Below are 16,177 nucleotides of genomic sequence, written 5' to 3' on the forward strand. Positions count from 1 at the left end.
CAGGATCAACTTCCTGAACGCTGCTATCAAGAAGTAGTGGAACAAGATGCCCAAGGACTACACCAGACCACCTGTTCCAGATTCAGGAGTCGTCTTGATGTTGATTGATGCTGAGGGAGGACATATTGAATAAAATGCAGTAAATGTTTTCTGAACACCTTTTAATAAATAAATTTTTTTTATACCTTCGTGTTTTCATTCTGCATTAATTTCGGTCAAAAAATAATTTTTTTACGAAATTTGCGGTGATTTTTTTTCCCAAATTATACGGTGTTTTACATTATTTTTTTATACTGTTAACTTTTAAAACGAAACTCTAATTTGGTGCTAATATATATTAAATATATTTTATTTGTAAAAACTAATGTTACCCTAAATAATGCAACTTTAACATTTGCAGCATAAAAGTTATGTTTTATTAAAACATACTACTGTCAATGTTAACCCATATAAAGATAGCACTAACAGTTTCACTTCAATATCAAAAATAGTTATCTAGCTATAATATTACACAACTAGTTACATTTCATTATCAGTTTATGGCAGAAATATTATTATCAAACACGTAGAAATACTGCATACAACCCTTTTTGGATAGAGCAAAAAAACTAATATATTCTACAAAAATGTATCAATGTTTCCTGTTATATGTTACAAATACGTCACTTTACTTTTTTTTGGCATTTGACTAAATGCTTTATTTAGCATTTAGTCAAACGCCAAACAACATCTAAACTTTAAATATTGTAAAACTCATCTATGTTAAAGGCTAACCCTTTTACAATACTTGCCCATAGGCAAGTATTCTGCAAAACAGACACCGTGTTTTAGCTTTTAAATGTTGTTTGTGGTTATAATCACTCTATAGCATTGTAAGCATTCTAAATCATGAAGATTAAGTTTTTTTTTTATACCCTCTATAATTAAAAATACGATTTTTAATTAGAGAAGGTATGAATTGCGCCATATATATATACATATATATATATACATACACATATATATATATATATATATACATATATATATGTATGTATATATGTGTGTGTGTGTCTCTCTCTCTCTCTCTCTCTCTCTCTCTCTCTCTCTCTCTCTCTCTCTCTCTCTCTCTCTCTCTCTCTCTCTCTCTCTCTCTATATATATATATAAATTAGTAGAAAATCACTTAGCAAAATATTTCTCATTTTACAGTGTTTCATCAGTAAAGACTCGTCAGAAATGAAAGATCAAATTAATAAAACTTTAATTTATACCAAAAATTAAATTACAAGAAGTCGCAAGTGTCTTAACTACTGTAAATTTTCACACATTTGTGGAATTTGCTGACACTATTATAAAGAATTCTTTGAAAATGATTACTTTGCTTTTTTAGAAAAATACTTATTAAAAAAAGGGAGACTTAATGTAACTATTATTTGAGCTCATTTATTTTTATAGTTTTTTAGGAGAAACTTATTTTCCTGCCTACACATTTAGAAATTAATTCCGATTTTTTGTTTAATAAACATTCTTGGTTTGCGTGTGTAATTATTTCAAATTTTTCTTGAAGGCATAGTATACATTTTTTGGAAATATTGTTATATGCAGGCGCTGTTTTAAGGATGGACCAATTCAGTATAAAATCATCAATATTTTTATCTTTTAATTCCCATATATCAAAATATATAATTTTTGTTAAGTGATTTTCTACTAATTTATAATTGCTCTGTTCTTTTAAGAACATTGAGCACTCAATTTTGTAGAATACATTTTAAAATTGTTTAAATATATATATATATATATATATATATATATATATATATATATATATATATATATATATATACATATATGTATATATATATATAAGGTAAGTGTGGGTATTAAGGCCCGGCGGGTAATAGGCCCACTAATCCAAACTTAGGGAAAAAATAAATTGTGAAACTTTTTTTCGACATTAAAATATTAGAGTTATCTGGTTTTATCATTGGCAGCAAAAAAAAAATCAGCATTTCTTTACATTTTCATTTTTTTAGGTGGGCCTTAATACCCATACTTACCTTATATATATATATATATATATATATATATATATATATATATATATATATATATATATATATATATATATATATATATATATATATATATATATATATATATATATATATATATTAACTGTTTTGCGACACAATAACTGTTTTAAAATTATTAATAGATATATCCAAATATATGACCATACAGTCTTATTAGAACAGCATTTAAAATTTTTAATAGATATATCCAAATATATGACTATACAGTCTTATTAGAACAGCATGCAGTAGCAGATTGAGTATATATATCAATCTGCTACTATATCGCGTATTTCCTTATATTTTCTTGAGAATAAAAAACTTTAGCGAAAAAAAAAAATTTCAAAGATTTTTTTTGCAAATATATATAAATATTCTAACGAAAACATTTTTACTAATTGTATAAAAATAATAAAAAAACTTTTACAAAATATTTAAATACTCCACTGAATAAAAAATATTAAATACATTCATAACTTATAAAAAGCTTTCCTGAGAACCTTTTTTATCAGCATTAACAGAACCGTAATGACTAGAAACGGAACTTTCCTCATGCTCTGCGCTTTCATCAATAGCTTCAAAACGAACCTAAAATATAAAAAAAATCAGGTGTTTTTATAAAAGCAAACCATCGTGATCAGAGCCGTGGCTAGGCTCCCCAACGGCCCCATTTTTTTGGTTAACAGCTAAAAACAAAATTATTTTAACATCGCTTGTAATTAATAGTGCAATTTAAAATTAAAAAGTTCTGTTTTAAATTTAAAATGCGTTAAAATTAAAATTCCTTTGGACATTCATTTACTATCTTTCTAGTTTAATAACATAAACTAGCAATTTCTTTTTATATGAAATTATATTAAGATAAAAATAACAGCAATGTATAAAAATTAGGAGTGGAAAAAAACGTCAAAAAAAAAAAAAGTTGGGTAAAAATTGCTCAACTAGTTGAGCAATTTTTACTAAATCTGACAGATCACATGAACGGTGCTTTATTGGAAAGATACTTTAACCTGCTAAAAATTTGTTGAGAAAAAAGTATATTTTTGGATTTTTTTTTTGCCTGAAGTTTGCTCAACCTGTTCCAGCGAGGTAAGTTGAGCAATAGTGTGAGGTAAGTTAAGCAATCAACAAATAAATCAATATGGATAGTACAAAAATTGGGTGAATCATCAATAAAACATTTACAAACAATAAGCGTGTGTATAATTTATAAACTTTTTAATTTGTTTTTTTGTACACTTTAATGACGTAAGTAAAAGAAGAGAAAAAGTTAAATATTAAGAAAGTGTCATAAAATATAAAAAAAATCCTTTTATACATTTTATACAACTTTACAAACATACATTTTATACAACTTTGAAGCCCGATTTAAAAATTACTAATTTTAAAAATATATAAAAATAATGTACCATAGAATTATCTCTTATCAAAACAGTTTCTTTGTGTTCAATAGTTCCGTTTTATTTATTTTTCAAAGCTGCTCAACCTACCCCAACTAGACAAGGTAACACATTAATTAGGTTTTAAAGAAACCAGTAAGACTTAGGAAAAAACGGCTAATTTGAATTGAAAGTCCGATAAATTAGTAAAATATCAACACTTAAGTGATGGCAGATAAAAAAATTTATAAGCACCTAAGAGAAAAATAGCAAAAATATTTTATTTTTTTGGGCTAAAATAGAAGTGCCCGCGTATCTTACTCTACCGTTTTCCAGCAAACTTTTACACATTGTGTTAAGATTTTAATTCTCTAACTTTCACTCATTAGATTATTTGTCATGGGATGCATAGTTTTTGAGATATTTTAATTACCCAACATGCCCCTATGCTCAACTAGTCCCGCTCTATCCTACAGGAAAAAATATTCTGGAAAAAATTTAGCGGTACTATACATCTTTCAATACTTTATGTAAAATATTTTATGAATTAAATTCAAAGAACAAACAATATTTTTTCATCAAAAACAAAATAATTTATGTAAAACTATTACCCTATCAGCTATTTTGATTGGAGTCGTTCCACTATCACTTTCGTCTTCAGTTTTACTTTCATCAACTTCGCGTAAAATTTTTCGCACAGGACGTACTATATTTTGTCGTGTCCGTTTAACAATCAATGGACTATGTTCATCAATTTCTGCAGATGATGTCAAAAACTGATGAGCTGTTCGCTCTTCATTTTCAGACCACCTGTCAATCATATGAGTCACCGCTGCAGTATATTCCTATCAAAATTATTTAAACAAACAATAAGAATTGAATTCTTAGAAAAAAACATTGGACAACAATTTCGAAAAAAACAACAGTTGTTTCAAAGTTTTTTCTTTTTTAATTTACTAAAATAATTAACAGTTATTGCAGCTTATGTTTAATGAGAATCAAGTTTTGTTAAAGCATAATTTTTTCATTATTATAGCTATATATCCCTTACAAAAAAACCCAGCGAACTTCCAGTGAAAGTTCACTGGAAATGTAAAAGATCACTGGAAATTCACCGAGTTCGCTGGGTTTTCCGCAAAGTTTACGACTTCGCTGGAAGTTCACTGGAAGTTTAACAAAAAACGTCATTTTTTTTCCAGCGATCTAAAACTTTAGTGGAAATTTAGCGCCGTTTTCCAATAATCAAAAACGTCGCTCGTTTTATAACTCAATATTGATATAGCTTTTGATAACAGTTAAAACTTTCTTGAAATTTGACAGATATAACTGCTTGAAATTTTTTATTCCAATTTTTGTAATAAAGTAAACGTTTTTTTTTTGTATCTACAGTTTCAGTTTCTATTATTTTAAGTTCTACTCAATCTCTAAAACCACAGGTATGTTGTTCAGTATGTTCATTTTATTAAAGCGAATACATATTCAACTTTATAATTTCACAAAAGTTTATTATTATAAATTTCTTTATTGTAGATAATTGAACATAATAGATAAATATATATATATATATATATATATATATATATATATATATATATATATATATATATATATATATATATATATATATATATATATATACATACATACATACATACATACATACATATATATATATATATATATATATATATATATATATATATATATATATATATATATATATATATATACATACATACATACATACATATATATATATATATATATATATATATATATATATATGTATATATATATATATATATATATATATATATATGTATGTATGTATGTATATATATATATATATATATATATATATATATATATATATATATATATATATATATATATATATATATATATATATATATATATATATATACACACACAAGGGTGTCCCAAAAAACAACATTTTTGAAACTAATCTGCTCCCACCCCCTAAATGTGTTCTATCTAATACAAAAACACTAGGTTTAAAATTTTTTTGAATAAAAAATATTTTAAGGGGTCTCCAAAGTCCCTCGAATATATATATATATATATATATATATATATATATATATATATATATATATATATATATATATATATATATATATATATATATATATATATATATATATATATATATATATATATATATATCACCCTAAAGCCCAATTAGGTTAAGCACAATAGGTTCTCTTGTTGTCTTTCTGATGGTAATCTTGTTTAGCTAAAGTTTAATTTTTTCTGCTCGTCTCTTTTATTTTAGATGCCTAGAATTGGTTGCTACAAGAAATGGCAATCAGGGGAAGTAAGTGTTCCAAGAACAACACGTTGGAGGATGTCAAAAGTTGATTGTGCTCAACAACAGAATGAGAGCACCTCTGATGACAATGATTCTATTGACGATGAATTTATAGATCATTTATCTGACTTTGATGAACCAGAAAATGAAACAATTCATAATGAGTTTGATGAAAATGCAAGTTCAGAGAGTCCACCTCTGTATCCTGGCTCAAAGATAAATGTCTCTAATGCATGTTTATGCATAATGACTTTTATTTTGCGTTTTAATTTGTCCTACGAAGCCTTAGAGGCGTTGTTAACACTCTTAACTATTTTATTGCCACACAGTGTTTTGCCAACATCTAAATATTTGTTTTTGAAGTTTTTCAAGAAGGAAACAGATTTATATGAAAAAGTTTTTTTTTGTGATGCTTGTGAAGTTGCTTTAAGTTCTAATAAGCAGTGTACAAAATGTTTGAAATATTTTACATCATCCTATCTTTATAAGAAATGCAACTTTTTTCATATTTTAAACATAAACAAACAGCTTAAAAACACTTGTGATAACAATTGGATACATTTAGCAGATCTTGAAGAAAATGGGCAAGCAACAATTAGACTTGTTGTTAATACTGATGGAGTTCCCGTTTTCAAATCATCAAAGTGGTCCTTGTGGCCTTTGCTAGCATCCATTCATAATTTTCCATATTCATTGCAAATTACTAATATTTTGTTTTTTGGTCTCTGGTCTGGTTTTAAAAAACCAAATATACAATTATTTTTATCTCCTTTTATTGATATTTTTACTAACCTATCCACTAATGGTTAACTCTTATCTAATAATGTTCGTATTTTTTTTCATGTATCGATTTTTTCATGTGACACAATTGCAAGAGCTCTGGTTTTTTGTCGCAGGCAATTTAATGGTTATAATGGTTGCCATTGGTGTTCTTCTAGAGGGGAAAGAGTTCCAAAAGGCAGGGGGTCTTGTATGACTTACCCATTTTCTGATGTTAGTATGAATTGTAGAAGCAATACAGATTTTTTTTGTGTTAATGTGGTTGAAGGGTTTTTAGATATTTCACCGTTAGTAAGAGTGCCTAATTTTGATTGTGTAAATGGAACAGTTGTTGATAATCTGCACTGTATAGAGCTTGGTGTTATGAAAGCTATGTTTTCTTTCTGGTTTGATAGTTGTTATTCTGGTTCCATTTTTTCTATTCGTAGACACTGTACTGTTATAAATAATCTTTTATCTGCAATTAGTGTGCCAAGCAATATAAGGCGGACTCCACGATCATTAAGTTGCATAAAGCATTGGAAAGGTGTTGAGTTTTTTAATTTTTTAGTTTTTTATGGTCCTGTTATTTTATGTGATATTTTGCTTCCGCAGTTTTTTGACCATTTTATTCTTTTATCTAATGTTGTTTTTATGTTGAATAATAAGGTATTATCTGAAAGTGTTGTTAATGAAGCCACGTTATTAGTTAATCGATTTGTTTGTGAATTTCCTGGTTTGTATGGTAGAGAGAATATGTCTTATAATGTGCACCAATTACTTCATCTTCCCTCATGTGCTCGTCTATGGGGGCCTTTATTATCTTATTCTTGTCATCAGTTTGAAAATTTTAATGGCATTATTTTATCGTTTTTAAATGGTACTCAAGATATATCTACTCAAGTAATAGATCGATTTTCATATTTAACCACATGTAACATTCAAGCTTCTAATTCTAATATTATAGACGAAGATTGCATAGACTTTTTGGAAGACATGTTATGTTCTCATAATTTTAATTTTAAAGGAGTTATTATTGGCTCTATTAAAGTTTTAGATAAAGGCTGTAATTATAATATTCCTAATTGCGAGAAACTGTTTTTTGAGCATTATTTAGGTAAGCATATTTCTGAATTTCAAAAATATTACAAAGTTTCTATTGCCAAAAACATTTACCATATTCGTCATAAGAATGTTCGCCATTGTGACTCACTTGTTAAACTTACTTGTGGATCATTTTGTAGTATTGAATATTTCTTTATTTTTGAGATGAATGTTTTTGCTTGTGTTAAATTATTAAAAACAAGTCCAAAAGCAGCTAAGCATATTTTTATGTATACTTATGCAGAATGTCTATCTATAATTTTTGCAGAGCAAATTATACAAAAAGCTTTTTTGGTTGAAGGTTGTATTGTAAGTATTCCTGATTTATGCCCTTTTTAACTCTTCTATAATTATTCTTTGTGTAATAATATTATTTGTATTATTATTGCTTTTTATCTTTGCTTGATGATTTGTTTGCAACATTTTAATTTTTTTTTGTGAGCTGTTTACATAATTCTTTTTTGGTAAACTGTTTTTTTTTTGGTGAACTGTAATTATTTTTTGGTGAATTGTAATTTTTTTAGGTAAACTATTACATTTTGTATTTGTGACAAAAAAGTATATGTAAACTTCAACAGTTTATGTTGGCTTGTCAATTTTGTGAAAACTTTTGGTTTAAAAATATTGTTTCTGTTTAAAATTGTTTTTTTATTTTATTAAATTGATATTTACATTTTCTATAACTACTGGGTTGCTGTTTTTTTTTTAAATTTACCTAAGTCATTTTATTCAACTTTCTACACAGCAACAATTAGAGTTTTGTTATTTCAGAAGCATGGTACTAGTTAGAATCGGATAATTTTCATATAATCTTCTGTATCCTTAGACCGTTGCAATTTCTGTTACAATATACTTAACTGCTTATATGTTGTTACAATTTTTAAATACTTAAAGTCTTATTAATATACATCTATAAGTTTATGTAATACACATTTATAACTATATGTTGCTAATGAGGTATAAAATTTAATAGCAACTTATAATTTACTTCAAAATTTTTTCAAAATTATTTATTTATTTGTAATCTTTAAATTTATTTAAGTCTTAGTATTCATAATGTCTAAGTTTGCTGTTATACAATGGTCTCGCAATGGATCTGTCTCTGTTGAATGGGATACATCTGTACTTAACAGGGCTTTTCTTGTAAATAACAAAGAAGGTGATGTAAGATACACGAAACTTGCTAATCGAGATGAAGGCCCCATTGAGAAGGGTAAAGTTATATGTGTGGTTGGTAAGCTTCAAATTTGAAAATGTTTTAAGTTTCTTTTGATATTTTATACTTAAAGTTGTTAATTATTTCAATTGCGTATGTTTCCAGCATTTTAAATATTTCATATAATAACATTGTTAGTAGTCTTTTTTGTTTGATGTATTACTAACATCTGTTTTTAAAGATATATTTAGCATTTATGAAATAGTAATTATATAATTATATTTAGACAGTTTGGAAGAAGCTTTATTGAAAAAAAGCTCACTTATCAAGAAAAAAAAAGATAAGAAGTTGCTAAACATAACAAATGAAATTGAGGTTTATATATTATGAAATTTACTTTGAACAAGATCAGTTCAAACTCTGGATAAAACTTTGTTAATTTTTTAGGAGTCTGTTAGAGTTGAATATATAACAGTTCAGCAAATGGAGTTATTGTTGGTAAGTTTATTCTACTAATAGTTTCATTTATAAAAATGGTTTTAACTCTTCAAAAATGCAAACTTATCGAAACCATACAATTTTGGAAAAGTAGACATTAAGCATAAGCAAAAATTGATTAACCTATCCTGTTTATTTATAAAATAAAATTTTTTGTTACATATTTTTACAATATCTAGAATACTCATACTATGGCCTTAAAAGAAGATTTTGCTAAGAAGCTAACAACATTGTACAAAAAAATAGAAAGTAAGTAAACAGTCATTTGTATTCAAAATAAAATACTGACATAGATGAGATCAATTTTGGCAATTCTAGTTTTTTTTTACAATAATAAGAATGTTATTATAAAATGTTTTAAAAATTTTAAATGGAATTATAATAACTAAACATTTATAATTTACTTCATCAACTGTTTTATGATTATTACTAGGTTGTTCAAGTGTACTTCATTTTTCTTTTAGTCATTCACTGCTTGTGACCGTTCAGTAGATTTAAATGCCCAACTTTTCTGTTTTATATGACCCTCTGTTTAAAATACCATAAGTTTTATAATGCCCTATATTTTAAATTATATGTATTTTATTTTACTTTTAGGACTTGTTAGCAAAGCAGAAGGTGACTTAAGCGAAGAGTTGCCAAGAAAGAAGGCAAAAATGTTGATTTCCCAACCACCGACAACCCATTCAAAACCATTTCCATTATACTTACAACCAACAAATTCACAAATACCACCCCCTTTATCACAAACATTACCAGTAACTCCTTCTTTCTCAACCCAATCCCAATCCAAACAATTCCAATCTTTTTCAACTAATGACTCCATTAATGATCATCCTGATTCCTCTCTTTTTCTTAACAATCATAATTCGTTTCATGAAAATTCGTTCCATTCAATTGACTTCAATCAACTTCAATCAGAAAACATTCAATTGACTTCAAATTCATTTCAAACGCCTTCACCATCTTTTTCACTACCAGCACAACTATATTCTGTTCCACAAATGCCACCACCATTGTTGCATTCACAACCAACATCGCTAATAAATTCACACCTTCCACTATCAATGCATTCACAACTATCAGAACAAGTACCAGCACATTCATTAGTTTCCCATACAACACAGCCAACAGATTATATATGCAGTGACAAAGAAGTCACTGAAAACATGATTCCTAAAAGGGTCTTAACAGCACCCTTAGGAAAAAAGCTGGTCAAACAGTTATTAGGCTATTTTTATGAAAGAAATAAGTTGGTGAATGCTTCGCTATCTGGAAAAAAAGGCTCCTCAAAGTTTTCAGTTTCAAAAAAAGTTGGCCTTGATCCAGCTGTGTTGCATTTAATAACAGGTAAAAAAAAATATAAAATTTAAATACTTATACTCTGGAATTCCAGAATCATTTCAATTCGAGAAACTGCTAATCTGCAATTTTTACAGAACTTACAATATCCAAGTTTTCAAATTTTTCAAAAAATGATGTCAGTGTTGCGCTCTGTGAAAAAATTAATGACGAGCGCAGAGCTTATTTTAAAGCAGGTATTATATTTTAATGCTGGAGTTACTTTTCGCGTTTAATTATAATTTTATATCTTTAGTTTTCATCATTTATAAATAACATAATTTTGTGAAGACTACCATGTCTTAATTTTATTTTATAGAAAAACAATAAATAATAGGATTTTTTAATTTTTTAATTTCAACTTGTGATTTTTGTATGATCTTTTTTTTTTAATTTAAGTCTTATGTTTGTTATTATTGTCTTAGTATTTTTTTTTTAGTATTAATTATTTTGATTAGCGTATAATCTTTAATAGTAACTAACTTATATTATCGCAAGTTTGGCTAAGTTTACGTTGTAGTGTCACCAATCAAATTTTTTTTTTTTAAAGTAATGATTAATTTTTAAAGATAAATATGTTTTTGTTTTTATAATTTATCCTTGGTTTTTAAAGTTATATTTGTTTTTAGCTGTTATACTGTTTTATGTTTGCTTACTATTCTACTGTTTATTTTATATATTATATGTTTTTATATAATTATTATATATGCCCTTTATATATTGTATCATTTTTTTTTAGCTCCGAAGACCCAAACGGAAAAGAATGCGTCAAGCACTATATAATTTACGATTTTATTAATTTTTGTTTGTTTTGATAACTTGTCTGTAGAGAACCAACAGACCGCATTTATGATTTCTTCGCTTCAAAATATACTAAAATATCCTAATAAATAAAATTCAAAAAAGTTTAGATAAGTTATCAGGAAAAGTAAACAAATTGCATTTATTCGAAAACAAAAAAATGTACAGTCTTTTGGTTCTCGACTTATGAAATTCACTCAATTTTTTTTCAAACAAGCTCGGATAAGTTTATGCAAAGTAATTTTGCTTTATTAAATTTTTTTGTAGATTATGTTTTACGAATTAAATCTCTATCAAAACAAATAAATAAAAATACAATTAAGATCTTTTGTTTAGTTCGTTTAAATGGTTAAAATAGAAAAAAATTTGATTTAAGCTTAAAAAAATGTAAACCATTTAAATAAAGAAACATGCGTAATGTATAGTAAAGATCCACAATATGCTTACATTAACTTGTTCTTAACAAAATCTCTGAGCCAAGGTCAATAAAAAAACAAACATTTACTTTAATATTAGTGAATTTACTTTTTATTTTCTTGTTAAAATTTATGAAAGTTTGTATTCATACTTAAGGTAGTTTATTATTTAAACATTGTATTTCTATTTTAAGTACCGATATTTTTAAATAAATGTTATATTAAACATTTTTATTTTTCTATGCTTAATTTGTCTTATTTCGCGCTTATCGGTTTTAAATATTTAAAATGTTTATGAACGTTTTAAAAAATATATATTCTAAAAAACTACATCTTAAAAAATACAATTCCAGCGAATTCGCTAAACTTCCATTTTTTATATATAAACATGAAAGTTAGCTATGAAAGATCACTGGGTTTTGGAACAAGATCACTGGAAAAGTTCACTGGAAGTTCACTGGGTTTTGAAACAAGATCACTGGAAAAGTTCACTGGAAGTTCACTGGGTTTTGGAACAAGATCACTGGAAAAGTTCACTGGAAGTTCACTGGGTTTTGGAACAAGATCACTGGAAGTTCGCTGGAAAAGATCACTGGAAGTTCGCTGGAAAAGATCACTGGAAGTTCGCTGGGTTTTGGAACATTTTTTCACTGGAAGTTCACTGGGTTTTTTTTTAAGGGATGTACCCAAAATTAGTAACTACTGTTGAAAACTTTTTGTGTCACTTTATAGAGGACCCCTTTTATTTCGAGTGTACCTGTGTAAGAGGTTGACTAACTGTGTAAGAAATGATTCTAAATTTCTTTTTTAACAATATCAATTTATTTTAGAAGGTATAAAGAAAGCTGGCTCAATACCCGTAGCTTTAATATGTGATGATAACCGTGTAAAACATGCATTATTTTAAAGTTTTGATTGTGTTTATCTATGGTTGACTAAAGATAATATTTTCTTATTATATAACTTTAAGCATCTATTTATACCTGTTTAGAATAACTGGATTAAAAAAAAAGTCTTAAAATATGATAATTTATATCAGTTATGTAGTTGAAAAATTTAAAACCTATTGAAACACTTAAACCTATTGAAACGCATAGAAATTTCAACCTATCTTTAAGTCTTTTGTGAAACTGAAGCTGCTTAAGCACTAATAGAAACATGAAAAAACAAAATCAATTTATTTATTGAAACTTTTGCGCAATTCTTAAAAATTGTCAATATGCATCGACTGATACACTTATAGAGAACAGATAAAATCAACAAAGCAGTGAAATTAACTTTGGAAGCAGCAAGATTTTTATTTGGATTTTTAATTAGTTAACGATAAGAAAATAAATGAATACTACAAACGGAAACAGATTTTTTATTTTAACAAATTTAAGAAAAGAATTAAAAAGCAAGAAAAAAATAGAAAAAAGAAGAATTGTTAATCTTTAAAATGTATAAGCAAGGAAAACATAAAATGATAAAATGTTTAAAGAATAATTGGAGGAATAGTTCAAAGAAAATAAGATCAAACCCATGTATAAGAGATGGAATGTTAAACTTACCTTTGTTAAAAACACTGTTATAAAATGTCTCTAGAACCTAACTTCTGAAACAAAATACAAGATTTATGTTAAAATGATCTGATGATTATGTTGAGAACTATGATTTAATCTGAGAATAATGGAACTTAGGGTTAACATATGCCTTTTGCATCAATTTTTTGATAAAAAGATGTTCATTCTTATGAGTTTTGTTCTGCTGAAAAATATGAAAAAGCTAATTACAATTAGAAATTAGCTGCTAAAGCAGTAGAAAATCATGAGATAAGGTGAGACAACTTAAAACCAACAAACAAACAAACAAAAAAAGTAAATTTTAACTAAATTCAGGAGATCAATTAAAAAGTAACAATTTTTAGCAAAGTGATGAATGACAGGCGAAGGACCATCACAAAGAAAATCATAAATAAATACCCAGTCAGCTAGAAAGAAATAAAAAGAAGTGATATGAAAAGGTAAAGGATGTGCAAGAAGTATGAATTTAATCTTTATTTATTAAATTAATTTTAAAATCATAAACTGAGCATAAGCTCAGACTAAAGATGACACAAATGACGTAGTGTGATTTGGGTTACCTGGAAAATGAGTCAAATAGTTAATTATTGCTGGTACTACAATCAAGCTACAAATTAATGTCACCAATAAAAACAGTATTGGCAGATATATAAGAAAGGGATTGACTAATTTAATCAGAAATAACATCAAAGAGTTTTTTGTCTTGAAAGAAAAAAAGTTGATTGAGTGAAAACAAGAAATAAATAAAATAATAGTCATAGGATCCTGAATTCACAAGTAAACTTAACAGTAAATTGATATGAAAGTATATGCCCAGGCTAAGCATTGGAAGCAGGCCAAGCATTGGAACATCAAGCATTGGAGTTTTTGCAAATCAAAGAATAATAGCAATCAACACTGAAGATCCAAAATTTAAACAAACAAATGAAAGTCTCACTGAAAGAGTAATATGCGGTAGTGGTGTCATGGTAGAGCGCTCGCTTTATAAGCGAGAGGTTCCAAGTTCGATCCCCACCACATCCCTGGTAGTACCGCGCTCAACTTATTTCTCCGCGCAGCGGCCTTGTTCATCAAGGTTCGTGTTTCGGAGTTATAGAGTTGAGCGAGGGTTACAACCACAATTAAGTAGCCTCCTCGAATGTAGTGGCCTTCTTGGCCTTGGGGAGGTAAGTTAACAAAAAAAGAAAAAAAAAGTAGGTCTGGTGAATTTTCCAAAATGTAAGCTTCTACATATAGAAAGATATTTTGAAGAACACAAATACTTGTAAAGAACAGATTGAAACAATTTGGTGGCAATGATGGTATAAATATTTTTAGGAATTATAGTCATCATTTAAACCATTATATACACTCAAATGTATATAGTAACTGTCAACCTATGCAGCAAACTATGTAACTGTCTCATTTCTGCCTATCAAGCTAAAGTTGTAACAAAGGGCTTCTTATGAGGCCTCAACAATGCACAACAGAAGTGCTATCAGGGACACCATCCATGCACAAAATGGCATTGTTAATTCTTTAATATATTACAGCAGATAATAAAATCAGCTGTAATATATTATAATATCTATAGAGTCAAGAAGATCTAATATTCATCATCCTCGACAGGAAACACTTCAACAGGTTAACATCAATGCTAGCCTAATACAAAATTACAACCCTAGCCTATTACATCAGGTTAACATCAACATATTAAAACAGGTATTGAAACATATAGCAATAGGTAACATCAATGCTAGCCTATTTCAAAAAGGGGTGGGAGACAGTTCAACAGAAATTTTATGCTTACCCATAATGCCTTTACCTAACTTCATTCAACAAAGTTTTTACTATACCAAGAATTTTTTTTATCAATAACCAAAATGATATAAAAGCGAATAAAGTATAATAAAAAAAAAATTAAATGAATAAAAATTGGATCTTTGAACATTTTTTTACAAACAAAATCACTTTGAAATTATCTGTGAAATTAGTTGTTATTGATAACCCCCAGCTACATGAGTTAGATGTGTACAAAATCTATTAGTACAGATAACCATGGCTGTAACTAATTATTAGTACAAATAGCTAGGGCTGTAACAATTATTAAAAACCAGAATTAATAATCAGTATTCATAATATTCAAAACTGTTTGCAAATCAAACTACCTGTGAATCATTTTTTCTGATAAAAAATGGCATCAAATACTTCTTATCAAATCGTCGCCATCCACGAATTATACTCATAGGAGATTTCCCAAATCGTGCTTTATATTTAATTGTTTGACTTGAGGCTTCGGAGGGGCCTACAATTCGACCTAATTTCAATGATTTGCTAAATCCTGATTTAAAATGTTTCCTTTGAACTTTCAAAAACTATAAATTTAATAATTTATTTAATAAAGTATCCGTTATAAAAATTTATCTTCTAAATAAAAACTTTAAAAGTATACTAAAAACTAATAAAAATAAAAAGAATAAAATGTAAATATAAATAAAATTTTAAATCAGATTAAATCTTAAAGCACAAATGACTAAAAACTTTTATTCAAATAAAATTTTAAATAACATCAACCTTAACCAAAGGTAAAGTAGAGATGCCAAGAACCACATTTGTGATTACAACAATAATGAGTGTAGTTGTTATTATTAGTTTTTGAGCTTCATTATTTGCAAGTGGAAGATGAAGACTCTGAGCAAATGCAACAGCTCCTCTTAAACCTTTACAGAAATTGATTTAAAAAATATTAAATAACTTATATATATATAAATATATATATAAATAAATAAATATATA

At 27.1% G+C, this 16,177-nt stretch overlaps 3 protein-coding genes across 6 annotated transcripts in view; 2 read left to right on the forward strand and 1 right to left on the reverse strand.

The window, feature by feature from the left end:
- Positions 1–2,428: 2,428 nt before the first annotated feature.
- The window catches only part of LOC100210855 (sodium/hydrogen exchanger 8), a 45,513-nt gene continuing 31,764 nt past the window's right edge, over positions 2,429–16,177 (reverse strand). For both annotated transcript variants that reach the window (XM_065813657.1, XM_065813658.1), the window contains 4 exons: positions 15,956–16,101; positions 15,550–15,756; positions 4,045–4,278; positions 2,429–2,642 (listed from right to left, as the gene is read on the reverse strand). In XM_065813657.1, coding sequence (XP_065669729.1) covers positions 2,532–2,642; positions 4,045–4,278; positions 15,550–15,756; positions 15,956–16,101 — 698 coding nt within the window. In that variant the 3' untranslated portion in view covers positions 2,429–2,531. The remainder of the gene's footprint in view (positions 2,643–4,044; positions 4,279–15,549; positions 15,757–15,955; positions 16,102–16,177) is intronic.
- Positions 4,617–8,268, forward strand: LOC136088819 (uncharacterized). The gene is made up of 2 exons (XM_065813662.1): positions 4,617–4,869; positions 5,730–8,268. Exon 2 carries the CDS (start codon positions 5,730–5,732, stop codon positions 6,573–6,575), a length of 846 nt encoding a protein of 281 aa, XP_065669734.1. The 5' UTR covers positions 4,617–4,869; the 3' UTR covers positions 6,576–8,268.
- Positions 8,651–11,509, forward strand: LOC136088818 (uncharacterized). 3 transcript variants are annotated; one of them, XM_065813660.1, is made up of 7 exons: positions 8,651–8,841; positions 9,071–9,159; positions 9,232–9,282; positions 9,462–9,531; positions 9,880–10,632; positions 10,722–10,820; positions 11,363–11,499. In XM_065813660.1, the coding sequence occupies exons 1-7, from the start codon at positions 8,685–8,687 to the stop codon at positions 11,404–11,406; spliced, it is 1,263 nt and encodes a 420-aa protein (XP_065669732.1). In that variant the 5' UTR covers positions 8,651–8,684; the 3' UTR covers positions 11,407–11,499. The 3 variants fall into 3 exon arrangements, with proteins under 3 accessions (XP_065669732.1, XP_065669731.1, XP_065669733.1); XM_065813659.1 differs by having other exon boundaries at positions 8,652–8,862; XM_065813661.1 differs by having other exon boundaries at positions 8,719–8,858; positions 11,363–11,509.

Source organism: Hydra vulgaris, chromosome 12 (genome assembly GCF_038396675.1).
Source record: "Hydra vulgaris chromosome 12, alternate assembly HydraT2T_AEP".
In the NCBI taxonomy this organism is placed as follows: Eukaryota; Metazoa; Cnidaria; class Hydrozoa; order Anthoathecata; family Hydridae; genus Hydra; species Hydra vulgaris.